At 37.2% G+C, this 26,205-nt stretch overlaps 1 protein-coding gene across 5 annotated transcripts in view; it reads right to left on the reverse strand.

The window, feature by feature from the left end:
* Positions 1–3,246: 3,246 nt before the first annotated feature.
* The window catches only part of POU6F2 (POU class 6 homeobox 2), a 298,117-nt gene continuing 275,158 nt past the window's right edge, over positions 3,247–26,205 (reverse strand). For 3 of the 5 annotated variants that reach the window (XM_015855018.3, XM_015855019.3, XM_085537644.1), the window contains exons 7-10: positions 24,600–24,806; positions 14,290–14,458; positions 7,314–7,482; positions 3,247–4,143 (exon numbers count right to left, since the gene is read on the reverse strand). In XM_015855018.3, coding sequence (XP_015710504.2) covers positions 3,639–4,143; positions 7,314–7,482; positions 14,290–14,458; positions 24,600–24,806 — 1,050 coding nt within the window. In that variant the 3' untranslated portion in view covers positions 3,247–3,638. The remainder of the gene's footprint in view (positions 4,144–7,313; positions 7,483–14,289; positions 14,459–24,599; positions 24,807–26,205) is intronic. The other 2 variants (XM_032442548.2, XM_085537645.1) reach the window with 1 other exon arrangement.

Consider the following 26,205-nt stretch of genomic DNA (forward strand, 5'->3'; position numbering starts at 1 on the left):
TTGCAAGATTGTCAGCAACATTTAGCCATATCTATACAATGTGCATATACCTACATACATTGAGCTTTGGTCCAGCATTGAGAAGACGAGCAAAGGCATTTTACATTTTTCTTTTTGGTTATAGCTTGAGTTCTTTGATACGCCTCTACTTGTTCCTTCCTAGCTCCTTTTTGCGTTCTTGTTCTCTCTTCTTTTCTTTTTTTTTTTTCTTTTTTTTTTCTTTTCTTCTTCTTCTTTTTTTTTTTTTTTGCTAATAACATAAATAAACTGGAACCATTTGAATGCATTGGATTTCTTTAACTGTCCAAAACAGCTTTTTAGTGAAAAAACATAAAAAGACAAAATCAGATTGGTAATTGAACCCTTGGTTCATTATTCAAATAATGATTATATATATATATATATATATATATACATATATATATAAAAATTCAGTAATCAATAAATTGGAAAACCATTAAACCTTCACATATGACTGAAGAGACTTCTGTTTCATTTGCTGGTAGCAATCTATCTTTTAGTCACATGCAAAATTAAAAGGTATTCAGATGTACTCAATAGATGCAAATTGTTTACAAATGGAAACCAGAAATGTTGCCAGTAACAAAACAAAACAAAATATTTATGGCCCCCGAAAGATGTATGACTCACACATAATTTATCTTCCTAAGAATCTGTTCAGGCACCATTTATGCCTCATAGTAAAAATTTGTTTATAAAAAAATTAATATAAGAAGCATTACAACACTTTATAAATAATTTACAAAACATAATATAAAATTAGAAAACTGTAAAAAAAATCTCTGCACATGAATGATTTTAAGACTGTGGGATGAACATTATTTTTTCTTCCAAGCTGGCAATTTATATTTAGTTCACATTTTCGCTGTTCTAGTTATATCCCTCTGATATGTACTTTGGAAGAGAGAGAAAAGACCTTATATAACTACTGCCAGCATATTTTTAAACATTTAGTATCTTTCACATGCCATTTAGTTAACTTTTCTTCTTGGGAGATTTTTTCATCATGAAATTTAGTGCAGTCTCTGGGAGAATCAGAAATTCTGTTTTTAGGCAACAAGTGGTTGATGGTTTCGTTCCCAGGGTGTTGATGACTAGTGGAGGGGTGGGCATATGCTCTCTCAAGTGTAGATGAACAAGTAAATGTTTATGGCATCAATGACCAGACAATTAGTAATGTACTGGAGATATGGATAGGGTGTCCAGTACCAAATACTATCTGTTTTTCCTTCCTCATTTCTGGGTGGTCTGCTGATCGTTACATAATTGTGGCTGTATATTTAGCTCTGTTTGGCATAGGTAACATAGATATATTCATCTTTAATTTAAATTATTTCTTAGTATCTTTTTTCCCCATGAAGATGTTTATATATCAACAGTTGGAAAACAGTCAATAACAATTCTCACTCTCCTCCCATAAAAGTAGTATGGAAACTTAATATACTTAAACATACCCTGCTGAAGCTTAAAGTCTAAGATGCATTCACTGGATGTGAGCCCAGTCTGGAGTACTGAATACTTCAGTGCTCTCCAACCCTGACCTTTGAGAGTGCTCACATTTAGATGCAGTTTCTGTCACAGATGATAGTCTCAGAAGCTTTGAAACTCCACCAGTAATGAAACAAAATACATGTTACATGGCAAACCCCATTAATAAATCAGCAAGGGATAGATTCAAAGCTCAGTTAAATCAATGGAAGTCTTTCTTTCACTGTGTTTTGAATATAGCCTTGTGTTCTTCAAAACATAATTCTGTATGAGGCGTGCTATTTGCAGACTACAGCACTTTGGGAGCCTTCTTCAGCATCATGGGCAGGCTGGTAAAAGTCCACTACAACAACCCTGAAGTCAGGGAACGCAAGGAAAAGGTACACCAGCAGAATTTTACCCTACTGCCTCTACAGTGAGGACCATATACCAAAGGCTAAGTTTGGTAAGCTCTGCTCAAGACATAGCTTCCATTCTAATAATGGGCTAACATTCATCACAAGATGAAAATCACGGTGACCTTGGTGGATCAGGACGTAGCCCATCGAGAACCTGCAACACTTTTCTATCATGAGCATTGTCATGCTCCTATGTCCAGTGTTTACAGTGCTTTAGCAGATGCCTGTCCTATCAAAATAGAAGTTATAGAAACAAATTGTCTTTGAAGGGAAAGTTCCTCATCTGAAACATATTGCAGGTCACAGACCTCAGTATTCCCAAAAGATATTCAATAGGTTTTCCTGTATCCTACAATGGGCAAACATCTAGCTCAGGATGAAATATAAAATAAAATAAAATAAAATAAAGTTTAAAAAAATAATAAAAAGAAGCAGAAGAAATGAAGCACTACTACTGAGGCAGGCCATAGTAACACAATGATCAGAACACCCTCATCACCTCTTGGCCTATTTGTTTCCATCAGAATCTCAAGAAATTTCTTTGGCTAGTAGATTTTGGAGAGAAATTGCTTCAAATGGAGCCCTAAGATAGATGCCGTACTGAACCATGTGTGCAGTTTATGTTCATACTACAAATGAATTTTGGTAGCCTCTCAAGGTTCTTAAATAAAGGACTGAGAGATCCCAAGCTATGCAGTTGTCAATGGGCTGTCTGTTTATCAGACACAATCCTAATCCTTTGTCCTCTGTTGTATTTCAGCATACTGGTATGAAAGTGTTCAGGTTGCACTTCTCTTTCTAAGAACTTTCAAACAGTACTAGGTTATGGGAGTGTAGGGAATGGGTGGAGAATGAGTTGAAGGCAGCAAAAAGAGTCAGAAAAAAGAATTAAAAATAGAAATGAAAACTGAGATTTACACCCTTAGAAGACAAATAACAAACCTTGCAAATCACAATTAAAACAATTGTTTTTGGCACCCAAACACTTGGAGATTGCATAACTGTTGACTAAAAATAAAACAAAAGAAAAGGAGGTGACCACGAGGGAATGGCTTTGACACCTGTTTGTACACACCTGCAGGGGTGTGGCCATGGATGAGAGAAATTAATCCTGTTGTTTTTCTCTTTGTAAAATACAAATGTAAAAATTCATAACACAGATTTATACCCATAAAAGAGTAAACTAACAATCTAGTTTGCAATTCCATGTTTCTGACTTTGGTTAATAGTTTTCATAGTGAATCAGCACTTGATACCTGAAAGGCTACAATCACTCCTCCAGGTGGCAGGCTTGTATTCTCTTTTCAACAGATAAAAGTTTTTTATTTTTATTTACTTTTTTTGTGTGTGTTTTCTTTCTTTTTTTCTTTTTTTTTTTCTTTCTTTTTCTTTTTTTTTTCTCCTTAAAATGTGTTCACATTTTCATAATATACAGAAAAAAAGTCAGCAGTTATTTGGTTTACTTTAAGTCCCTTTAGAAAAACAAACTGGCTTTTTCTTTTTTGGGGGGAAACTAATTCTACGACACAAACGCTAAGTGTTGTGCAGTTCTTTGTTCTGTTTTTATATAGGAAAACTCACGGACATTTATAAACTGTTCTGTCCTTCTCGTAGTTTTCTCAGTCTTTTACTTACAAGGGTGATGAACAGGTATTTTCACAGAGTTCGAATGGTTAGCTTTCTGTCTGTGCAGGGTTTTTGTTTTGTGTGTAGTTTTATTTTGTTTTGCTTTTAGGAGTTTTCTTCCAGTGAGTCTGTTAATGGCTCCATAGGAACTGCTGTCGCAGGCTCATGCTGTTTCAAACGCTTAATTGTGTTCTTCAGTGCTTGCCTCTTATTGCAGAACCAAACTCTAACTACTTCCCGGTCATAGTTCAGTTTCTCTGCAATCTCTGTCATTTCTTGCCCAGAGGGGTGCGTGTTCTTCTCAAAGTGAGCATTCAAGATCTCTAGGGCTTGTGGCGTGAATGAAGTACGCCTCTTGCGCTTTTTGGATGGTTCACTTCCAATAAACTCGGTAAGGTTCTGCATACCTGCTCGATGGCGGGCCTCAGCCTCAGCCATCCACCGCTCAAGCACCGGCTTTATCTTCTGGGCACTTTTAGGGGTGATGTCCAGCTTTTCAAACCTGGCAGGATACAAAAGGCCAGGGTTCAGTTTGGCTGTCAGACTGCTAGCTATAGTGTTCTCTTGGGCTTCCTGTGGTAGGAAAAAGTGGCTTCTCAGGATGGTGTGTCTGAGGGAAAATTGAGAAAGAAGAGTCTTACACTGATGCTCTGCCAGGGTGGGACTTCCTGCCTACCTGACTAATTGACTGGCAGAGAGAATTTACATTGGATTACCAAAACTAACAGATATCTATATCTATAAATATATATATAGCTAGATATTTAAACTATCACAAAACAAATACTACAACAGAATTCTAAGCACACTGAATAATACAGGTTATGACCCCCATTTTCATATTTCTGATGATCTTCAAAACCCTTCAGGTTAAAAGTCTAATTACAGGAAATGACATCGAGGGCAATTGCTTTTTATCATCTCTCCTTTGCGATTAATCCCTTGGTTTCCCCTCCCATCCCATCTAGTCCAAATACCACAGCTTTAATAATACAAACCAATGGTAGCTACCAGCCTCTGAATATCACATTTCTTTTCCTTTCATTTTTCAGCAATTTTCACTGTTTGCAAGTTAACGCTATATCCCTTTTCTGGGTCTGAAACAGATTCCTGTAGCTCCAGTGGTGTCCGGCTGAAACAGCTGGATACTTTGCAATTATCTTGACTACCCCCACAATGTGCAAAGACAGACTCATGTTTTCCAGTCGAAACCCAGCATAATAGTCTACTAATACGCTGTGGCACCAAGCTGGGTTTATTGTGGGATTTCTACAACCTGTACCAGAATGATATCATTTCCTGTAAATGAGGTCTTCTATATATCATTTTACCATCAAAAGTCCTTTGCCAAACCAGATTTTACAAGTATTATAAGACATCTGGAAAAGCAGCTACACAAAGCTTTCATCTTTTCATAAACAAGCAGAAGAGCTGAGTTCATTCTTCAAGTCATATAAGTATTTGTTTCTTTCATTTATCAGGTTTACAGTCTCTTTCTAGGCATTAAAAAAGCCTTAGCCCAATTCCTCTGATGCCACCCCTTTGTATTTCTCTACTTCACCTATGTCCCCCCCATACACTGACATGTTAAATCTGCAGACAGTTATTGCATGATACTGCTGCCCACTCCAGCTCTCCCAGTACTTAAGCACCATTGCCACAGCTGATGAGACTGGCTGAGTCAATACCTTGGTGCAAAGCAACTCAACGGCTGGCAGCTTTTAGAAACTATATTTGGCATGTAGCAGCTGCAGGAAATACTTCAGCAACAAAGCATTTCCCACAAACGAAGAAAGAGATGAGAAATAATTTTAGTAGTAACACGCCTGGCACTCTAATGTGGGACTGGCTGCAAGGTGTCCATCTTTGGCTTCCAGTGATTTTTTGGTTAAGTTGATCATTCAGCTTGACCACATTGCTGCTCCTTCCATTGATTCTCCTTGTTAACATTAAAAGAAATGATGAAACTTATATTTCTGAGGAGCAGCATACTGCCCCCGGAATATAATAACTTGGTGCTTAACGAGAAATGAATAGTCATAGCAGATTATTACACCCCAAAGTGATACCCATCTTTGGGGTTTGAAGGAAGGAAAAAACACCATTACTCTGAAAATATCTGGGACCAACTTCTGCATCCAGTCATGTTGTTCTGAGACATTTACCCCTCAAAGGTGGCAAAATTTGCGCTCTGTCAGAGGTTTCCATATTTTTGGGCATTACTTATCTGTGTCAGTGCTTCTCTTTATTTGGGTTTTTATGATAATAAATCAGTGAAGAACCCTTTCACTTAGTAAAATTCAAATAATCCCCACTGGTTTTCTCAGGCATGAGGTAGATTGAGGAAATTAGGAGACAGCAAATTAGACATAAGCAAAGGGAACTGCAATTCATCACTTAGAAGTACTGTATGTTAAAGAGCATCTTAAGGCCGCGACAAATTGGCAATTGCCAAAAACTCCACCTGTTTTAGGTATTCTTTACCAACTGACGATGTGAAAGAAAAAAATCTTAAGCAACAGGGACCAGCAGCATTCATATCATAGGCTTTGCTTGTTAGTGTTGTTGATACTGCAGAACATGTTGTTTGGAATAGCGATATACAAGTCTTGAAACAAATTTCCCAGCAGTAGTATCCTTGTATAGACTGAATAAAGGTTATTTTCTACAGGGAGGTATCTTATAAGAAAAAACAGTAGGGGAGGCCATAGAAGTGAGAGGATCCTATGGAGCTTTTTGTATTTAACAACAATCAATGGGTTTTATGGAAAATCATTGAGCAAAATGTGAGCTGCAAGCTCACTACCCCATACTGATGTTATTTATAACCTTAGTCTTAAACTGCAGGAAAAGTACACTTCCGTTCTATGGGGAATACATTAAAAGTATAAAGAGCAGATAAAAAGACAGAGCATTTCATGGATCACCAAGAACAAAATCCACTTAAATGAGCTTAGAGTTGGTTTCTTGGCTTTCACTGATGGAGTAGGACTATAAGGCATTGCCCAAGAGGAAAAAGCTGTTACCTAAGTGTGTTTGTTATCTCATGCATAAACATGGCATTACTGTAACACAGATACATGCATATACGGTGTTTGCTTCTAACTAACTCTGTCAAGACTGTATTATTATTTCCCATGATTAGGGTGCATTTCTAGTCCTGCTTTGCATACATGGGCTATCTGTTATTTTTTAATTAATTAATATATATATTCAGGTGATAAAAGGTGAATAGCTGCTGATTTGCAAGATAGCAGGAATGACAGTTTTTTCCTTTCTGTGTTGCCTAGTTAAATCATTAACATCCTGTATGTGAAATGCTAACCACAGTAAGACAGGTTTCAACTTAGCAGAGATGAAGCCATGAAATATTTGTTCAGTCACCCTATCTGTAGAAAATGGCACAGTATGAAGAGGGTCAGCTGGTGCTTATCCAGTGCCAGCAGGGTCTCCAGCTTGTCTACTGAATTAAGTCTCTGTGCTAGGAACATTGCTTCTCACTTGTTTAAAAAGTAGAAAAGGGAGGAGGGGAGAGAACAAAAACCAACCATAGAAGGGGGAAAAGGGAAAAAAAAAAAGAAAAGACTAACGTTACTTTAGGTCTACACAAGAAGAAAATCTTCTTTGCTGAGATACCAGCATCATTGGTGAGTTTAAATCTCAGAAAAAAACCCACATTCTAAAGAAATATTACTCCAACCTGAGCATGCTCCTCACAATGAACTGAATAATTCTGAAGAACAAAGAGAGGAGAAGAGAGTTTATGATGTAACTTGTTACCTGCAGATGGCAGACTGGCTATAAGCTGGGCCTTCGGTGGCGCTTAGGGCTTGGCCAACTTGAGTCTGGGTCAGGCCAAGGGACAGGCGCCGGATTTTAAAAGCTTTGGCAAACTCTCGGATTTCTTCCAGATTCACCCCATCCACTTCTCCAGTGGCTGTTTGAGGATCTGTTGAAATATTTTTTGAATTGTGTCAGTTCTTTACGTCATATATGAGTTGGCTAGGCTTACACCATATTTCACTGTCACATTAGTTTATTTTTCAGTACTTCTCTCTCCCATAAACAGAAGCAGGCTTGCTTTGCCAGGTGTGTTATAAAGGACAAATCTAACAAAGCAGCAGTGCTTCCAGGTGGAAGATGTTCAAAGACATCACTGCTGAACTCCTGAAAAAATGGGCAAGCTCCCCTCAGAGTGAGGGGTTGGCTGGGGTCCTCACTGCCATCTGGGCTTCACAGTATCTCCTCCCATTTTTGACAAGTCATGTTCCCTGTTCCCCCTTCTCACTGCATGCACAAGACAGGCTTCTGTTAATGTATTTATTTGCATTCTGTGGGGGGTGCAAAACACATGCACAAACTGCCTGGGTTTTTAATTTGAAAGCAAAACTTTCCATTTCATCTAAAATAACTGTCAAATGAGATCTTCCTTCCCTCTTCTGCAATACTCAGCCCAAACCACTAGTCAGGCATCCAGACTAACCCATCAAAAGGACAAGCTCAAACAAAAAAACACACCCCTCCTCATTTAAAATTCATATTTTAAAATATACCCTTGTGAAAAGGAGCCTTTCAGGCTTTTCCTTCTGCCTCCCATCAGGCTGATAATCAAGGAGCAGTTTATTTGCAACATCAGCCATTAGGCTTTGGATGGTAATACTGCACAATTTTTTACTTTTACATTAGCCCCTCAGAAGATAATGCTTATGATGCTGTGAGAGTAAATCTGTCCTTGCTCTCCATAGTGGTTTTACTGACACAGAAGCCTTTGTCCCTGAAAGGGCACATAATAAAGCATATCTACTGGAGAAAAGCTCCTTTGGTGCTGGATAACTCAGCCAATTTAGGACTTATCAAGGGAGATGACACAACAGCTGGAGAATGGAACTTTTTTCCCCCCAAGCTACTGATCCCTGGCTAAATGAAAGCGTTTGCCAAGCCAGAGACAGCATGGGACTTGGATGGTGGAAGATTTCAAAGTGTTGTGCAATACAGCATGTAGTGAAGCCATTCTCTACTGTTGTTCACCTCATTCCTCAGACTTCTTAGGTGAAAAGTTTGCAGCACAATAACCCATCAGTTTCTGTAAATAAAAGCAATCGTCCAAGGACAATACTAGCCTACATTACTATTCTGAACCCTATATTACGCTGGCTCCTGCTAGTGCTGCTACAGCTAAGAGCACGTCAGCATTACAGCAACAAAAATTTTATTTTCAGTGGTTTACAAACCTGATGTAAAATTCCTTTATGGTGGAAATGTCCTATAAAAATCTTTTAGTCCAATAATAGAGACAGAGGGAAGAGGCTTCTCTGCTATATTAATTTACCCTACATGGATTCGAAGCCTGATTGAAAAAAGTGCACATAGAAATAGGATTTTAGAATAGTCATATATGTAGTCAGGGACCACATGAAACTAAGAATACAGGTGAACAAACATATAGGCTGAGCCTTGTGCTGGCAATAATCAACACTCCTCCTGTCAGTGCAGTGCTTGAGTGCATCTGTACACACATCAATGCACTCAAATTGTATAAAGTTAGGAACATATGATTTACTTATAAGTAATGGGAGGCTATGGTAGAGCTACTCAGTTTTTAAAGCAATTGCCTTTGTGGATGTGAAATGTTCCCACTTATCCTATACACAGTCTACCTAGCATACCAGTTGTGATTTTCATAAGCACAGAGTGGAGCTGGTTGCTTATCAGCCCTTTGGTTCCCTGAATAGCAACAGATAAATTTCCAAAATCTCATAAGTGATAATGACCTCAGAGCTACTTTTGCAAAGGGCACTAAGATGATGAGTTTTCTCACCTCTTTTCTCCATTTTAAGGACTCTGACTAAAGCTATTAGGGATGTTACAAAGCATAGTTCAGATATACCCACAGAATGCTCAAATTAGCAAACTTTATTGCTACTGCCACCTGTAACACTCCTGCTCACCAGACTCTTGTTAGGAATACAGAAGGAGGTAAGAAAGCCAAGTGGTTCTATGCTTGCTCAAGTATATATAGAAGTTTTTCCAAGTTCTGCTGAATTCTTCTGGTATGACATTGTTATAACACTGAGTATCATGGAAAGTCCTTTCCTGAGCAGGGATCTTGGACAAGAGAAAAACTGGACAGAGCTTTCCTTAAGATGATAAAAAAAACATGCTCTGATGTACTTCAGGAATAGGGAAGTACATCCTTACATATGGTGTAGCATCTGTTGAGAAAAAGGCTTCATTCTTATATAGTATCTTTGGGAGGAGGAAAGTGCTTACAGAGGTGGACACAAACACTGAAACCTTTTATCTCTGCACTATAGGGAAAACAGTGTTTGTAGCAAATCAGAAACACTTCTACTCCAGGTGTGATTCAAAGCCATCTGAAAACCATAGAAGTAGTTCCTTGATTTCTATCAGCTCCATACTGCTCAAGTAGTACTATGAAGCCCTCTCTACTGATTAAATCATGTAGCAGCACATATCTGTTTTATTCTGTTGTCATTAAAATGTCATCAATACATAATCTTGGACTCTATGGACTAATACATCCATATATAATCAAATAAATAATGGACTTGGTTTCAGTAAGTTTTGGTCTCTCGTAACAGTTAAGTGTAGAGTTTACTTCACATTTTAGAAAGAGTTGTTGATTGAAGACTGTAAATAAACTGGTACTTTTTAAATTAAATGAATTTCTTACAAAAGACTGCCCAGAGCCAAGAGGAAAATAAAGAATACCAATCTCACTAAGTGGTTAGGATCTACAGTAACAATATTTAGAGTGAAGATTCCCAGTGTATATTATGGCTTCATACTCTATGTTTGCTATATTTGTGAAACTAATAGGCCCTTGAAAAAGATGAGTTTTCTGGGACTACTATATGAAACGTAAATAGAGCAAAAGAACAAAAGGAATTTCACTTAATGTCCTGGTGGATAGAGAAGGTGGACAAGAAGATCAGAAGAAAAAAGTCCATGGGTTCTCCTGTACTAAAAACTTTTTAAATTCTGAAGGGAATACTGCTCCCCTCCCATTCCTGAATTCTTCCTGAATATTCCATAAGTTTCCAGTGATTGCAAATTCCCTGTTATAGGAAAGAGTTGCACTCCAAAAGAGAAAGCAAATTTCTGTTGTGCAGAGGTCTATTGTGGGAGGAATTATGGGAGTTCATTTCCCCAGTCAGATAGGAGGAGAAAAAGCTGGCAGAGAAAAGCCAACAAAATATAATTTGGATGATACAGGCAAGACAAAACACTGTTAATGAGAAATATAGTGGAGCTCAGGGGCAAGAGTAATAAATAACAAAAGAGAATAATTTGTATGTGAAAGGCATTTTAATTTTATAGTAATGGATGACAATGAAATGAATTTGGAAAGAAGAAAGTAATGTCATTGAAACCCCATTCTCAGAATATGAAGGGAAGAAAGCAATTTCCATAAAGAAAACCTATGTTAGAAAAGGTAAGAAATGAGAAGATGAATACATCTGAGGAGAGAAAAATTAAATATAGTATAAAATGAGGAATGGTAATATAGAATTAAGTGAAGAGAAAAGAACTAAAAAAGAGAACAGAGATGGGATAAGACAATATGAAGAAATCACACAAGAGGGACATGAAGAGTGGAGGTGAATGCTGCAGCCATCTAGTCAGACCATCTTTTAAAATGTCCTTCCTCCACAAGTAATCATTATTGTATGTATTAAGAACTAGCATTGGTTGATGATGAAGGATGATGAGGTGAGGATAAGACAAAAGGGAAGAGCTATGAAGCAAGAAACAGGTCAACAAAAAAAAAGTCAAGAAAATAAAAAAAAAATAGAAGAAAAAGAAGGGTAAATAAAAAAATACAGGGCACCATGGGAGGAATAAATGTGTAAAATAAATGAAGTAGTAAGACATAAAGGATTTTTATGTTATTTTTTAATTAGAAAATCTTTTTTAAAAAATTGCAAATTCATATGGAAAATACTATCAGAATGAAAAGTGAAAGGAATAAAACAAAGAGCACAGATCAGTAAAGTTATTGAAACTCAATCCTGACCTGTTTCTCACAGTCTTTTAGTAATTTCAGTGATGTGGCATGACCTCTTGTAGAGTTATTCTGTTAGGAGGTGTGCACAGTCCTACCTCAAGCAATTATTTAGCTACTGAAGTAGACGGTAGAAAGGGGCAGAGACCACATAGGAGCTGGAAGAGGACTGCAATGAGAAGAGGAAATGAGGGTTGATGGATGATGTGGAAAGAACAGAAAGGAGAAGAGGAAACAGAAAAAAAAAAAAAGAGGAAAAGTAGTATTGAGGCCCAGGGAATGCAGATATGTGGAGAACAATGTGAGGAGGTAATGAGAGTGGAACAGAACAAGTACTATGAGAATCAAGTTTGAGAGGAATGAATGAAAAAGACTATAGTCATTAAAACATCGTCCCCATTCAACCAAACCAATATCCCTATACCTTGTATGCCTCTACCTTCAGCTCACGAGCACAGCACATCTCATTCCCTTTTAGAGTAGGACAAATAGGATGATAACACAACCTATTGGCTTCTTTATATTTCCAGGTAGATATATCATCTCACCAAACAACTGACTTATGTTACTATTCTGCTTTTATAAAAACATTGAAATATATCCAAGTAAAAAATGAAGCTAAAAAGAACATTCTTAGAGTCATATAAATAAACACTGAAAAGTTACAAAATAGTAAGACAACAGTAGCCCATAGTCCTTGTCTGAGTACAAGACCAGTTTTTTTTCCACAGACTTCTGTCTTGTCCGGTGCAAAAGATGAATGTACTTCATTATGGAGAAAGTGATTGAAGTATTGCCTTTTCACTTGTTCAGTGTGTGGCCCTAGACCTCTGCTAAAGCTTTTCACCAAAGACACAGCTATTCGTTTTCTCTTGAGCTTCTAGATTTTTTGAAATCTTAATTTATTTCCTTGTGTTTCTGTAAGATGAGGGTCTTCTCCTTCTCGTTCACAGACAAGCGGACAGATATTAAGGCAAAAGGCATTTTTAGCTACCCTGTCAAGGTCAAGCAGAAGATGCATTTTTAGACTGTGACTTTAAATGGTGCTTTATACAGTTCCACAGTGGAAGTGCACTTTGAATTGTGACTGTGAGTACCAGGTTCTTCTGTAAATTAAAGTCGGGAGTTTCAAGCTGGAAATTGAGGGAGCACTTGTGAAAAATCTGTTGCAAGTGACTTGTCTGCAATTGCACCATAATTATGTGGTAGACAGAGCTGCAGCTACTCAGCCCTCTGCTGCCAGAAGCATGACCACCTTTTGCCCTTCAAGTCCCTACCTCAAATGTTACACACAAACTGGGAACAGTTTAGTGAACAGGGTAGAGAATAAATGCTAGGACAACAGCTTTCCTTACTATGTGATTCATCCTTTGAAAAATTCAATTGGAGACAGAAACACACAGAATGAAAGATGAGAAAAATGTGATTCTGTGATGTTAATCACTATATACTTGGATACTTGGTTATTATAAAATACATGTTCTAAGAGGAGCTAGATGCAGTTGCCCAAACTACTCTTTCTCTAGCATCTCCTAACCTTTGAGTAATTTATGTTATGAACTTAAAAGGGCTTCTTCCATGTTATTTTTAATGTGAAGCTTCTTATTTGCCTTCTTTCTACAAGGTTGTCTACATGAAAAAAATTATTGATAGAACAATAGCAGTGTATTTATTTCAATGAAATTATATCTATATTTATGCATTTTATGTACCTACAGCTACCCATGTAGGCGTATTTGTTCCAGAATATAAGTATTCACACTGGGAATTATACAAGCATAATTTTACCACTATTGCTCCGCTAGTAACTTCTCCATATAAACAATTTCTGAACTAACCCAACCAAGATTTTGAAATGTTTTCCAAGCCCTCCATAAGCTTGCATCAGTCATATATTTCGCATTAGCAATACAATGTGAGTTACACTATTTGTTTACTTGAAATATGCACGTGCAGTTATCTTTCAATGAAGTCATCCAATACCACTTGGTTTTTGCAGATGTGCCAAAAATTGTCGATGCTTTTTTTTTTGTTTTTTTGTTTTTCTCCATACTTCTAACCTACTGTTTTTACTATATAAAGCTAATCAGATAATAGTGAAGACTTTGAAATGTGTGATCTGGAAAAAGGGGCTGGTCAGGTAACAGGCTCAGCTGTTACAATTCTAACAACAAAACTAAAGGCATTTGTTCACAGCATTCTTTTCTCTCCCACATTTTACAGTTCTTAGTTGCTTAAACTGCATGAGCTTTTCATGCCAAGAAAGGTTTTTTGTACAGACTTAGGGTTTGTAAAACAGTTTGCTACAATAACTAAGCAAACAAATAGTAACAAACAAGCAGCTTAACCAAAAGTAGAAGGGGCTGCCCTCCAAACATCAAGCAAAGAAATTCATAACACAGATTCAAAACATTCACATTTCCAAAGAATGTAAATTACATTTGAGTTTTAAGAATTGTCCAGTGTTAAGGAAGTCAATTAACAGCTGCTACTATTTTTACGTGCATACTTGGCATTTTTTGCATTTTTCAAGGCACGTTTACCTTAAGTCCCATCTGACGTAGCACTGAGTAGCTTTTATGGGTAAGCATTACTCTAGTTAGCAATACACAATCTGATATATGGGGAAAAAAAATAAAAAATTAAAAAAGGAAGGAAAGCGGATCAGGAAACTCAGCAGTGAGGACAAACAGAGGGAAGAAGCAAGGAGAGCCAGGGAGCAATACTTACTGCTGACTAACTGGCCAACACTCAAAGCTGAAGAAGAGGAGGATGAGGAGGAAGAAGAGGAAGCCTGACGAACTGGGCTTTGAGACATAGATGCTTGACTGTGAGCCAAATGCAGGAGATTGGACTGTGAGGCTGCTTGTCCCACTTGCGTCTGGGAGGGCTGATGGAGCTATATGTTAAAATGTAAAAATAGGTATTTAGAAAATGAAGCAGTAATAGCAAACTCTCAGTGTAATATTTCACCCATTTATTTCCAGGGTACAAATATTGTAAGAGCATTAAATACCATGAACTCAGTTCAAATGACAGTGTTACAGCAGGAGTAATTTGAGCTCCTTTGCATTCTAACTTTCAACTATTTTTTCAGTTTAATGAGATAACTAGCAGCTCAGTTCTTGTTTGAAATGAGTGGTGAGAGATCTATGACACTCCAAGAAGCACTCTGATTTAATAAATACATGTTCTTACCTGTTTTCTGACTCATGAAGTCAGACTTCTATTCTCTACACAGGTTTTCATATAAACCAGCACTGTTTCAGAGAGATTTTTAGTTTCATACTGCAGGACCAGGGCCAAGCAAAGTGGGAATGGGGTAGAGAAGATAAGGTAGGGGAGTTCCCCTTCCTACAGAAATGAATGATTTATTGTATGACATTGGATTTAGTGAACGAACTAAAATGCTGAAATCTTAATTCTCAGATTGTCCTTTCCTTAAATACAGATCCCCTTTCACATGAAGACTCTGTCAAGTAAGATGTACCTAAAATATCTAGCAAGTACATTAGATGCAAACAATACAGTGCGATAGATGTTTTTCTTCAGAAATTTTTGTTTACAAATTTTGCAATAGAGTAGACTTTGTTTCTTCTTTAGGAGTCACAGAAGAACCACAAATCCCTTCTTCCTATCACAAAGTTTCATGGGGGATTGAAATTTAAAATTCTGTGCTTCTGATTTTCATATAAGCCTTCCAGCTAATTCAAGGGGTAGTGAAGATACACAATAGATGTTACAGTTTTGAACTGGTTTCTAGTCATTCAGTACAGTCTCTTCAGATCCCAGTAATACTACAATATACTTCTGATGCAATAATGTGTCTGGTACTTAGTATACCATTATTTTATAACCTTTATTTTATGCCGACTCTTGATATTGATTGCAAAAATGTACTAAAAACTTCACTTCTAAGTGATAGCTGTTATTTGCATTCTTGGGGAGGGAGAAAGATAAAGGCTTCCTCAAAATCAGTAATTTAAATTCTTGAATTCTAAGGAATTTTTATCTTTTGATGTTTAACTGAATGAACAAATTCAGTAAAGGAGCTGAATTCATTAGCAGTACTCAAATTATGTATAGTTTGCTCCCAGAACACAAAGAAATGACTGATGCTAAGCAGATAACAAATCGTATGGCACACCTTGATCACCCTCACAATGAATGGAATACTTATGAATTAATTTAATGATATTTTTCCTCTTACGGGCTTGCTTAAGAACTGAACAATTAGAACTCTTCATTTTTATTTATTTATTTATTTATTTTTAATCATCCATGTGGAACAGTGTAATGCAAAAAGAAGCAAGAAACCTTGAGCTACCCTTTCATAATGCAGAAAATTATCTATCTGTCCATGTTTAGCCTAACATAAAAACATTTTATTATCTTGAGGATTTTTTGTTGTTGTTGTTTTTTTAAAGTAACATTTAAAAGAGAAAATGGGCTCTGTATCAAAGGGATAATAGTTGAGAAGCTGATTGCAAGGCTTCCAGATTTCAGGCTCATGCAAACATTGGGTAATTGTGGGAAAAAAATAAATCACTAAGAGCTAGGTTTTATCTTTAGAGTGCTTCCAGCTGAGAATGTCTACTTTTGCAGGGAAGGAGCCCACTAGGAAGGCTGGCTTCCCCTGAATGCTGCAGAAATGGATGTCCCATTCATTATGCCCACATCACTCTAAACTGGTGTCTTCAGAAATTGGACTGGAAAATGGCAGCCATTTTGGCTCTGGAACTGTTGTTAGAGGGATTCTCTGGCAAAACTAAAGATTTCAGCCCTGGTGAGGGAAGAAAATACTGTATTTAGATGAGCTGGATTTTTCCACACTGGCTGCAGCAGGCTTAGAGATGTGAGTTTTATCTGTAGGGGTGGAGAAGCAAATGCAATGGCTATCTAAAAGGAAAGATCTGCAAAATTATAGACCAGTCAACTGAACTTCAACCCCTGGAAAAGTACTGAAGAAAATAATCAAACAATTTGTAAGCACCTGCAAGAAAACAAGGTAGTAACAGACAACATGGGTTGTTAGGAACAAACTGTGTCAAACTAATCTGATCTCTCCGTAAGACGAGGTAATTGGCCTTGTGGACAGGGAAAAAGCAGTAGGTGGTTTGACTTTACAAGTTTCCCGACACTCCCTCGTGTGACATTCTTTATAATGTACGAAGACATAGTTTAGATGAAACTGCTGCAGAATGAATGCAAAAGTAGTCGGAAAACAAAACTGGGAGGATGGTTATCTCACTGTTGAAACAGAAGTCTTGCTTGTTTCTGCACTATTTAGTATTCTTCTAATGACCTGGATGATAGAAAAGAGGATATGCTGACCAAATTTACATGCCGATGCCACACTGGGAGGGTCTTTTGATAGGCTGACATGCAGGATTAGAATTCAGTTTGAACGTCACCAACAGTGGTGTAGCAAAAATTAAGAAAAGGTAACTCCCGTTCTGAGCTGTGTGAGCAGGAGTGACGTCTGTAATACATAAAGTGCTGTATAGAAGGCAGAGCTAACGAAAGGAGCAGAGAATGAGTCTGTCCTGTATTTTGTAGGGGACATAATGAGATGCAATAATCTGGAAAATTCAAATCATATTCTGGGAAAAGCTTTCTAACATGACAGTGAATTGCTGGCATACATTGCTGGGGCAACTAATGAGGTTCTTACGAGTGTTTAGTGGTAAGTTAGACAAATACAGGAATGGCTGTTCCACTTGCAAACAGCAGAGTGAACTGGATAATCTCTTGAACTCTGACCTTCCAGCTTCAATTATTTATGATTCTGTCCTGTTTCCCATCAGTATTTCTTAGGCAGAAACACATGGTCATGTAAAGACAGATAGGATATGAAGCATTTCTGGGCCACAATACAGACATTATCCCTTAAAGTTCAACTGCCGAGCATGGATACAGTGAACTTAATGTCTTCAGGAACATGGATGTACATTCTCCAGTTATCCTTGCAAAGGGAGCACACAGGCACAACCACCATGTAGTACATGCACAGTATGCCGGTTAAACCTAGGAAACATTTGAATCCCTGCACAAATGCAGGGATTGTACACTGCATTTATGAATACACTTGTGAAATAACTGTGATATCCAGAAGCTTGACAGTTTCCTTGTCAGACCCCCAGAAATCTTTGGACAAGTGTATGGAATTTTAAGAATTTTAGCTGGGCAAAGATTTCTATGGAAGGTAAAGTCTGCACGAACAGTGACATTATGTGCAACCAACAGTATGTAAGTATGTAAGGGACATTTGCAGACTGTGGGGCTGTAACTTAATGCTTGTGAGGGAAAAGGAGCAGGGGAGTTGGAGAGGCTGTAGAGTCACTTTATGGCCTGAACAGAGAGTAAGGGAGGATTCCATCTTTAACTCTCATAATTTTCAGTATACCCCCTGTTTTACAGATGTGATGGTTAAGCTGTAAATGTCCTGCTTAAAGAACAATGATAGTTATCTATGACATGGAATTTCATTAAAATACTCTCTTTCTTTTCATCCAATATAATTTCCATTCCAGAAATAGCCTTAAGGAGAGGCAACGATTAGATTATGAATTAGATTCCAGATGACAGAATCAATTCAAACTTGCAATAGCTGACATTTCCCAATTTTGGACGTGTACATATGATATGAATTATATTTATGACTATTGAGCATTTTCCATCAGAAGACAGAAGGAGACACAGAAATTACGGAAGCTGTTGCTGTAAGTGCCATTCTGTGTAGGTGGATATAGTAGACATGCCGAGAATGATGACTGCATGCAACACTGATCAGTATCTGGCAGGAATATATGTTTGCACACTACAGCTAGAGGAACAGGATAAATATGAGAAGTATGAAGTGCAGCATAATACTTGTAAGAATAACTGGAAAATGCAAAGGGCTTGATTCTTATCTCTTACATCAGTTTTACATTCTGCTGTCAACAGTGAAGGTGGTATTGCTTGATAATGACAAAGAAGAATGAATTAGGTCTGTAAGACTGAGTCTTGTTCTTCAATTATGTATGTAATATATTCTTGAACTTGGTATGGTTGAATGAAACTCTGATGAGATCAGGGATATTGTCCAGAAAATTACAGGGAAGTGACAGAATAACAAGGAATTTTGCATAACTTAATGAAAGAGAAAGAGGCTAAGTAGAAATGAAGAAACTTTGAGAGACTCCTTGCTCTGTATTCTAACAGAACTGCTACTGATTTTACAGAGTCTGGACAAACAACCAGGACAAATTATGGCCCTAGTGGAAGGGATAAATAAGCAATGGTCTTAAATTGCATCAGCTGAGGCTAAGGTCAAACATTAGGGTGACCTTTTTAATTTTAAGGAGAGGTGTCCTAGGTTGTCTCGGGATGTCAGGGAATCTCCATCACTGTTGATTCTTGAGAATAAGTTAGACAAACAGCTGTCAAGAGTGATGCAAGGACTGTTGATCCTGCCTAGGGGAAGGGGATGGACTGCACAACCTTTTGGGGTTCTCTCCAGTCCTATTTTTCTATGATTCAGTGAAAAGCACATCTGAGAGACAAGGAAACACAACAAATTACAGAAGATAGAGGTGAAAAAGACTAGTATAATAAAAAGGCCAGATGAGATGAAACTAGCAGTTGTTGCACAAAGGTGCTAGAAATAAACAATTCCAAGTTATTTCTGATGTTATCTTTGGGAAATACATTTATTAGGTCTACTAAAAACTGAAGTCCATAGAAAATATTGATGGAAGAAAACTTTTCTAACTACTTAGAAATGCTACCATAATGCCTTTCAGAAGTAGTAATTTAAGATTTTGGGGCTTCCCGTTTTCCTGCAAGCAGGGATCTCTGCTTAATCTATTGTTCCTAAAACATGAGAAAACAGTAGTAGTATACCACTGCCAATATTTGATTTGAAAACACCATGGCAGAAGAAATCTGTCTTCAAACCTACTCATGGTGCATAAAGAGGCACGGGCTTCAAAAACATTTTCTTAAATCTTTTGGCAAGTTAAAAGAACAAGTTATTACACATATCAACACACATCATGCCAAATTGTTTTCACAGCAGTTCTAACAGAACGTTTCCACTATGGCCTGAGGATGGTACCCCATCACCTGAATATAGTTGAATTCAAATAAATGAATATGAAAGCTACTTGATGCTTAATAAATATCTCTCTAATTATAATACAGTGTATTAAAATACAGCATAAGGAGCCTGTATACACATTGCTTAGACTGACAAGACTGTTAAATTTGGAAACTATTGTAAGATAGCTCTTTCGGTCCACCTAGGCTACACAAATTCTCAACTCAAAATGAAGAAAATGGTAAAGAAGTGCTGGTGTGCTGTGATCAGAACTGGAATAGGACTTTGGCAGAATCTCACTAAGCTTCCCATTTGAAGCCTTGTGTTAAGGTCAAAACTATGTTCAGAGTATACACTGTAGTTGAAGGTCTCTGGGCTCACAGAATGAGGTTGAAAACAAAGATGTGCTTCTGTGGAAGACATAATCTTATATGTAAATCAGGTGCATCAGACATTTTTTTGACCCCTATCAGAATCACAGAATGGCCCAGGCTGAATCCAAGGATGTTAATTTCCATCCCCGTCAGACAGGGCCACCAACCTCCCCATTTACTAGACCAGGTTGCCCAGGGCCCCATCCAACCTGGCCTTGAAAACCTCCAGGGATGGGGGTTCCACAACCTCTCTGGGCAGCCTGTTCCAACACCTCACCACTCTCACAGTAAAGAACTTCCCTCTAACATCCAGTCTAAATCTTCCCTCCTTCAATTTCAACAATCAGGACTGATATAAAGTCACAACTACAGTAACAGACCTATAACTGTATAGCTAAGTGCACAATTCAAAGGTATCAACCATGTTCGCACAGTGAAGTGTTTTACTTTCTCTATGGCTCAGTTCCTTAGAACAATATAGGTTGTATAGCAATATCTTCCTATTCCCAAAGGTGTGGTGCAGTTATATTGGCTTTTTTTGTTGTTGTTGAGAAATCTTATTGGCAAGTGTAGATACCATAAAGAAAACCAGTCAGACCTATGTTACAAGTCAAGTGTTCCTGCTATAGCAAGGAAAATCCAATGTGGTAAATAGATGTATTCTTGAGTTTTGAATTCTAGTATTTTATCCAAAGGTAAAATGGAATTACAGAATGCTAATGATAGATGAACAGAGAAAAAGTGAGAAAAATTGACATCTTCATAACTTAAAGTCAATACATTAAAAAAGAAGAAAAAAAAGTTGGTTTGAGATAGCACAGTTTACTGGCTATGTTCAAACAGAGAAAAAATGAGCTCATTTTTCATGAAACATGACAGTATCACAGTACTAAGACCACAGCAGAGAAAAAATGTTTGTGAGCTGGTTAGATTTTAATGGGAGAGAGGAAAAACAAGGGACTGCATGGACTTGTGATAATGAGATGGCATAGTGCATATGGTAGGTTGAGAGAGTAGAAAGAAAATGTTTGATATGAAATTTGGAAAGCAGCTGTACAAAAAATGACCACAGACTCAAGTGAGAGCTTTATCTTTTCAGCTACTGATCTGGAGCATGACAGCCAATGACAATGAAGATGGGAAACCAACTACGTAAGAAAATGCTGCCTAGGAGCTTGTTTTATTATGTTAGAGTTGGCAGAAGCCCAGAGCTAGTAGTGTTATAAGACACAATGAAATATGAAAAGATCTGGCAGGCAGTGTAGATAAAACACAACTGAGGACAACTAGGACTACAAGCCAGACTTAATGATTCTAGACAACAGCAAGAAGGAAATGGAACTCTCTTGATGAGGTACACTGGAGAAATGTGTAATATGCAGAAACTGTTTCTATGCTGTAGGCAAGCAAATAGTTATAAAAAACATCAATTAGGAAAGCAGTTTAAGGAATACATAGACAGGAATATGTTTTTGAATCCCAGTGTTCTCTGTCAGGTGGATTCTTCTTACCTTCTTTCACTCACTTAAGAATTACATTTCTATCCTAAAATATCTATTCTAGCTTCCTCTTAACTCACTGGAGACAATAGATAGCTTAAGATACCTGTAAGGAGATTCAACCTATCTATAATGGTTCTTTTTCAGCAGCGTGAGTTACCCCATATATATGCCTATGTCTCTTTATGAGAAATCTATTTAACTTGCCTTCACCAGTACCTAAACAGCTGTATGGATAACATTAAGATGAAACCTTTATTGTATTTCTGGTACTTATAAGACTCTAAGCTTGGTTCAAGTTCTTCTGTCAGCAGTGTTGGTGCAAGCATATGATGTTAAAGGCACAAATGAACTTCTTAAAGCAAGGTTTCCAAATCTGGTAGCAAACAATAATGCTAACAAGTTGATAAGACAAGATAATCTGTTCTTTGAAAAAATGTGCATCTAGCCATAGGAGCTATATTTTGACAAAATACCTCCTTACAGGCATGAAGGAAGTGCCGAAGTTAAGTTTACAAGATATTTTTCTATTATGAGACATAAAAAGTTTAAAAATGCAAGAAAAACAAAATAAGGGAAGAAATAATTCTTTTTCAAGTAAACAGACTACAAGTGGAGATCAAAGATTTATAATAGATTTTGTGGAATGGCTCCAAGCAGCAAGAAAAGATAGAGAACAACAATGAAGTTGTATTAGCAGGAGAAATGCATGAATTTCTTGTGTTAGCCCACACCAACATGAAAAAATTGCAGAATCTGCTTAAAATGTACCAAGGAAGCATTATGACAGATGAAATACAGAGTAGGTGCAAAAGTGATTCACATTAAAAAAAGGAATCATTTTGGTGACTCACATGGTAATGATCAAGGCAGCAAATTTATATCATGGTGGACACATCTGCTTATTGAAAAACCTGCTCAATGGGTAGAGATAGAAAAAAAAAAAAAAAAAAGAAAAAGCAGGATGATAGACTGCATTGAGATAAAGCCAGAAAATAATGCTGGAAATATTATAATGTTATTATATAAATCAGTGATGCATCCTCACTCTGTTCATGGCATTCAATTCTGATCAGAAAATCTCTAAGAGATTATTGTGGAAATTGAAATGGTTGAGAGATGGACAGTAAAATATTATTAAAGGCAAAGAAAAACTTGTTTATGAACAGAGATAAAAAAGACACAGACTACAACAGGAGCGCAAGCAGCTGCCCTCTTTAGAAATCCATTACAATTTGCAGGAGAATTCTCATAGATGCTGCTGCTTAGATTAGCAAAATCTTGGAAAACAGTGAAAACACCGAGGCTGTAGCTACTCAATGTAGTTTAAAGAGGAACATTCCATACTGTGGACAATTTAAAGAGCATAAATCAAGAACACCTTTTTATTCTTTAAAACTAAAGCAATAGGATTACAAAGGAATTGGTTGTCTATATTAAAAAAGCAACCTAACTACAACAGAGAAGAAGCACTGCTTCATGCTTCATGTAAGTAATCCATGAATTCATTTCCACAAGGAGACACTGAGGTTTTAGTCTGCCAAATTCTAAGAAGTTGTATGAGCAAATAAAGCACAAATTCTACCTAAGTGAAGTTGACTGAAAAGAATGTCCAGGGCATAAAGTCTTCAAGAAAAAAGTAAGCACTAACATGCATTCCTTCACAACTGAAACAGGCTATATACTGATTCAGTTATTGTGACGCAGCTCAAGCAATGGCTTATTATCATCACTTGTGATCACCTCTTTCTCCTGTGGTACTTGCCAAGAATGTGACAAGTTGAAAGTTAGACTAGGATCATCTAAAAGGGATGTTTTATTACATTATTATTTCCTCAGTTATTCTCCATGACTTTCTCAAAACTTTTCCAAAACTGGTCTTGTACTTTTACCAACCCCCCCTCCCCCCACGATTCTGTAGCTTTTTTTCCCCATCAGCTTACAAGGCACCAAATGCAGTATGATCACAATTTTTTCTGAAAATGTGAATTCCTGCTGAGCCCTCCGAGCACCCTTCTTCTGTGAGCAAGGCTTTAAATTTATGACTAAATATACTATGATTAGCAAACACACCTCAGGAGAGACTTCACCTAGGCAGTAAGATAAATTCAGGATCTCTTTATACCTTGTATAATTCTATTTACTCTTCAAATGAGATGGCAGTTTGCATAGTACTATCTCAATTGCTTCTGACTATTTATCAGCATTATTCCTATGAAGGGTCTGACTCTTATGATTCATTTCTGCTTCTGCTGAAATCTATAGCAAAATTTCCTCTTCTTTCAGTGAAAGCCAAAGAGCCAGTAGAGGGAGCACAGACACATCCAAATAATTTTCTGTGGCACCTATAAAAATGATAATACATTTTGTCTGTTCCACCCAATACTTGTTTTATCTTTTTTTTATTTCCCAAAGAAGGTTCCAACAGATGCATGTAAAGAGTCTTCATGTTGTCTGGTGTCCCTTCCTACAACCTCCTGAGGCCTCAGTGTGAGAAGCAAAGGCTGGGTGCTAACCATAGAAAAATAATGAAATTGACTTTAGAGTAGCATAAAAAGAAGTATAGAAAGCTTTTCAGATATCACTGAACTTTCTGTATCTATCCTGTAGTCTGTGAACTATGTGGTGCTTTACACTGAATAATAATTTCCCTTTATTTCCCTTCCCTTTCTTCTCCCTACAAATCTTTTCCTTCAGTGAAGAGCACTACTATTTGCATTCTTTCCTTTATTTCCCCCATGCATTGCAAAGCCTTTCAAAACCCAGACTACTGGGTGACCACCAACCAATGACATGAACTTTTATAGGCTTTATACTCCTACTCTGCTTTCTCTGCAGAAAATTTTTGTTGATACTATAGTGTCCTTTTAAACGGAAGAGTACCTGAATAACACATCATTTAAAATAGCATTACATTATAATTACATATAGAATATCCAGCAATATACTATATGCAATGAAATTCATCTTCCAGTAGCACAAATAGGAAATAAGTGAATTTTTAGAAAGAATGTGAGAGTCTATGAGAAGTAGAAAATTCTTGTGCATCTATTCTAATAATTATTCAGGCTACTGCTGCTTTACCTGTTGGCCTGGTTTAAGTGGTGATAGCGTTATTCCCTGGGTATTGATCACTGGGAGTATCTGGTTGCCGATGACGGTAGCGATGATCTGACCCTGGGCATTCGTCAGTAACTGTGGAGTTATTGGCTGCACCTGAAGGCCCTGAGCTCCACCAGCTGCCTGGCTGGAGGGGACTGGATTAGGCATCAGTGGGATTGTTCCAATAATCTGGAGAAAACAACACAGAAAGGGAAAATGAACAAGCGCCATATACACATGCCACATAGAATGACTTGTTTTACCTGCACTAAATCAAACTTAGGTGATATAAGAACAGAAAGATATGTGTGACATGCTAAGTGTGGAAACAATCATTCCTTCATAGTGTGTTGAAGACTTTCAAAGTCATTTTTCAAGTCATGTGTCACCTACACATCTCAAAACTGCCCACTGCCACCCCCAACAAATCTTCTGTGACTGTGAGTGTACAAAACAAATGCTGGGCCATGTCTTTCCCCTGGGTGATGCTTTGTTTCCACTTCTTGGATGTAGGGTGAAATAGATGCAAATATCAGGCCTGTTTTACTTGCTTTCTATAACTTCACAGCACTGTTAACTGTGAACAAATACATTTCTATATTGTTCTTTGAGTTACTAATAATTTTAGTTATTACTATTTCATTATTATTATTAATTGAATTATAATTTAATTAATAAACATAATTTTCTTAGGGTTACCTGATACACTAAATGACCAACAAATTTTTGTGGCTTCAAGAAGACCATAAAGATACTGGTGTCTTTCAGGATGCAGTTCATAAAGTTATATTCATAAAAATGCAACAACTTTTGGATGACAAGGCAATACAACACAACAGAAGGAGAGGTGGTGTTAGATGAAACATTTTAGCTAACATTTCTGGGGCAAGTAGTTGCAGAAATTGATGCTTGTGACATTTCAGATTTCAGAACATACTGATTTCCTACAATGTGAATGTGCCTGTAAAACTAATACTAGGGTAAGTTGTCAAATAGAGACTGTACAGAAAACAGTCAGTCATCCCTAGGTTGAAGGAAGTGACTCTTTTTAAGGACTCTGTACAAGTATGAGAGCATCTGAAACTAGCTTTTGATGAAACCTGTGAATAAAATCAAACTTCTATATAAAGACACAGTGAAGCTGGAGTAATCAGAATACTGCAACAGAAAAAGTAAAGGAAAATTCAGATAACACCTCTATTACCTCTGCGATGCCTTGAAGTAGGTGACAGCTTAAAATGTGACAATTTAATTCAGCTCCTTGAGTGGAAACAGTTCATTTGGTTAGCTATGGCAACTCAGCTATCAAAGGGGAAATGGTGAAGCCATCATCAATTTACCAAACTTAGCCAGTCATAAAAGGCTTGGATGGGAAGAGCAGAGAAGACAAATAAAGGAGGACACTTCCTGACAGAAGGAAATGGTAAAATGGGAAGCTCACTAACTGAGCTGTATTAATGAAACAAATGAAAAGCATTTCACTAAAGTGAAATTTCACTAAAGTGAAATGCTAATCTTAATTTCTCTTCAGTATATTCCTGAAAGGTAGACAGATCAATAAATATTATTACCCCCTTTAGAGAATATG

The sequence above is a fragment of the Coturnix japonica genome, chromosome 2 (genome assembly GCF_054131305.1).
Source record: "Coturnix japonica strain WE chromosome 2, WE-NBRP24, whole genome shotgun sequence".
NCBI lineage: Eukaryota > Metazoa > Chordata > Aves > Galliformes > Phasianidae > Coturnix > Coturnix japonica.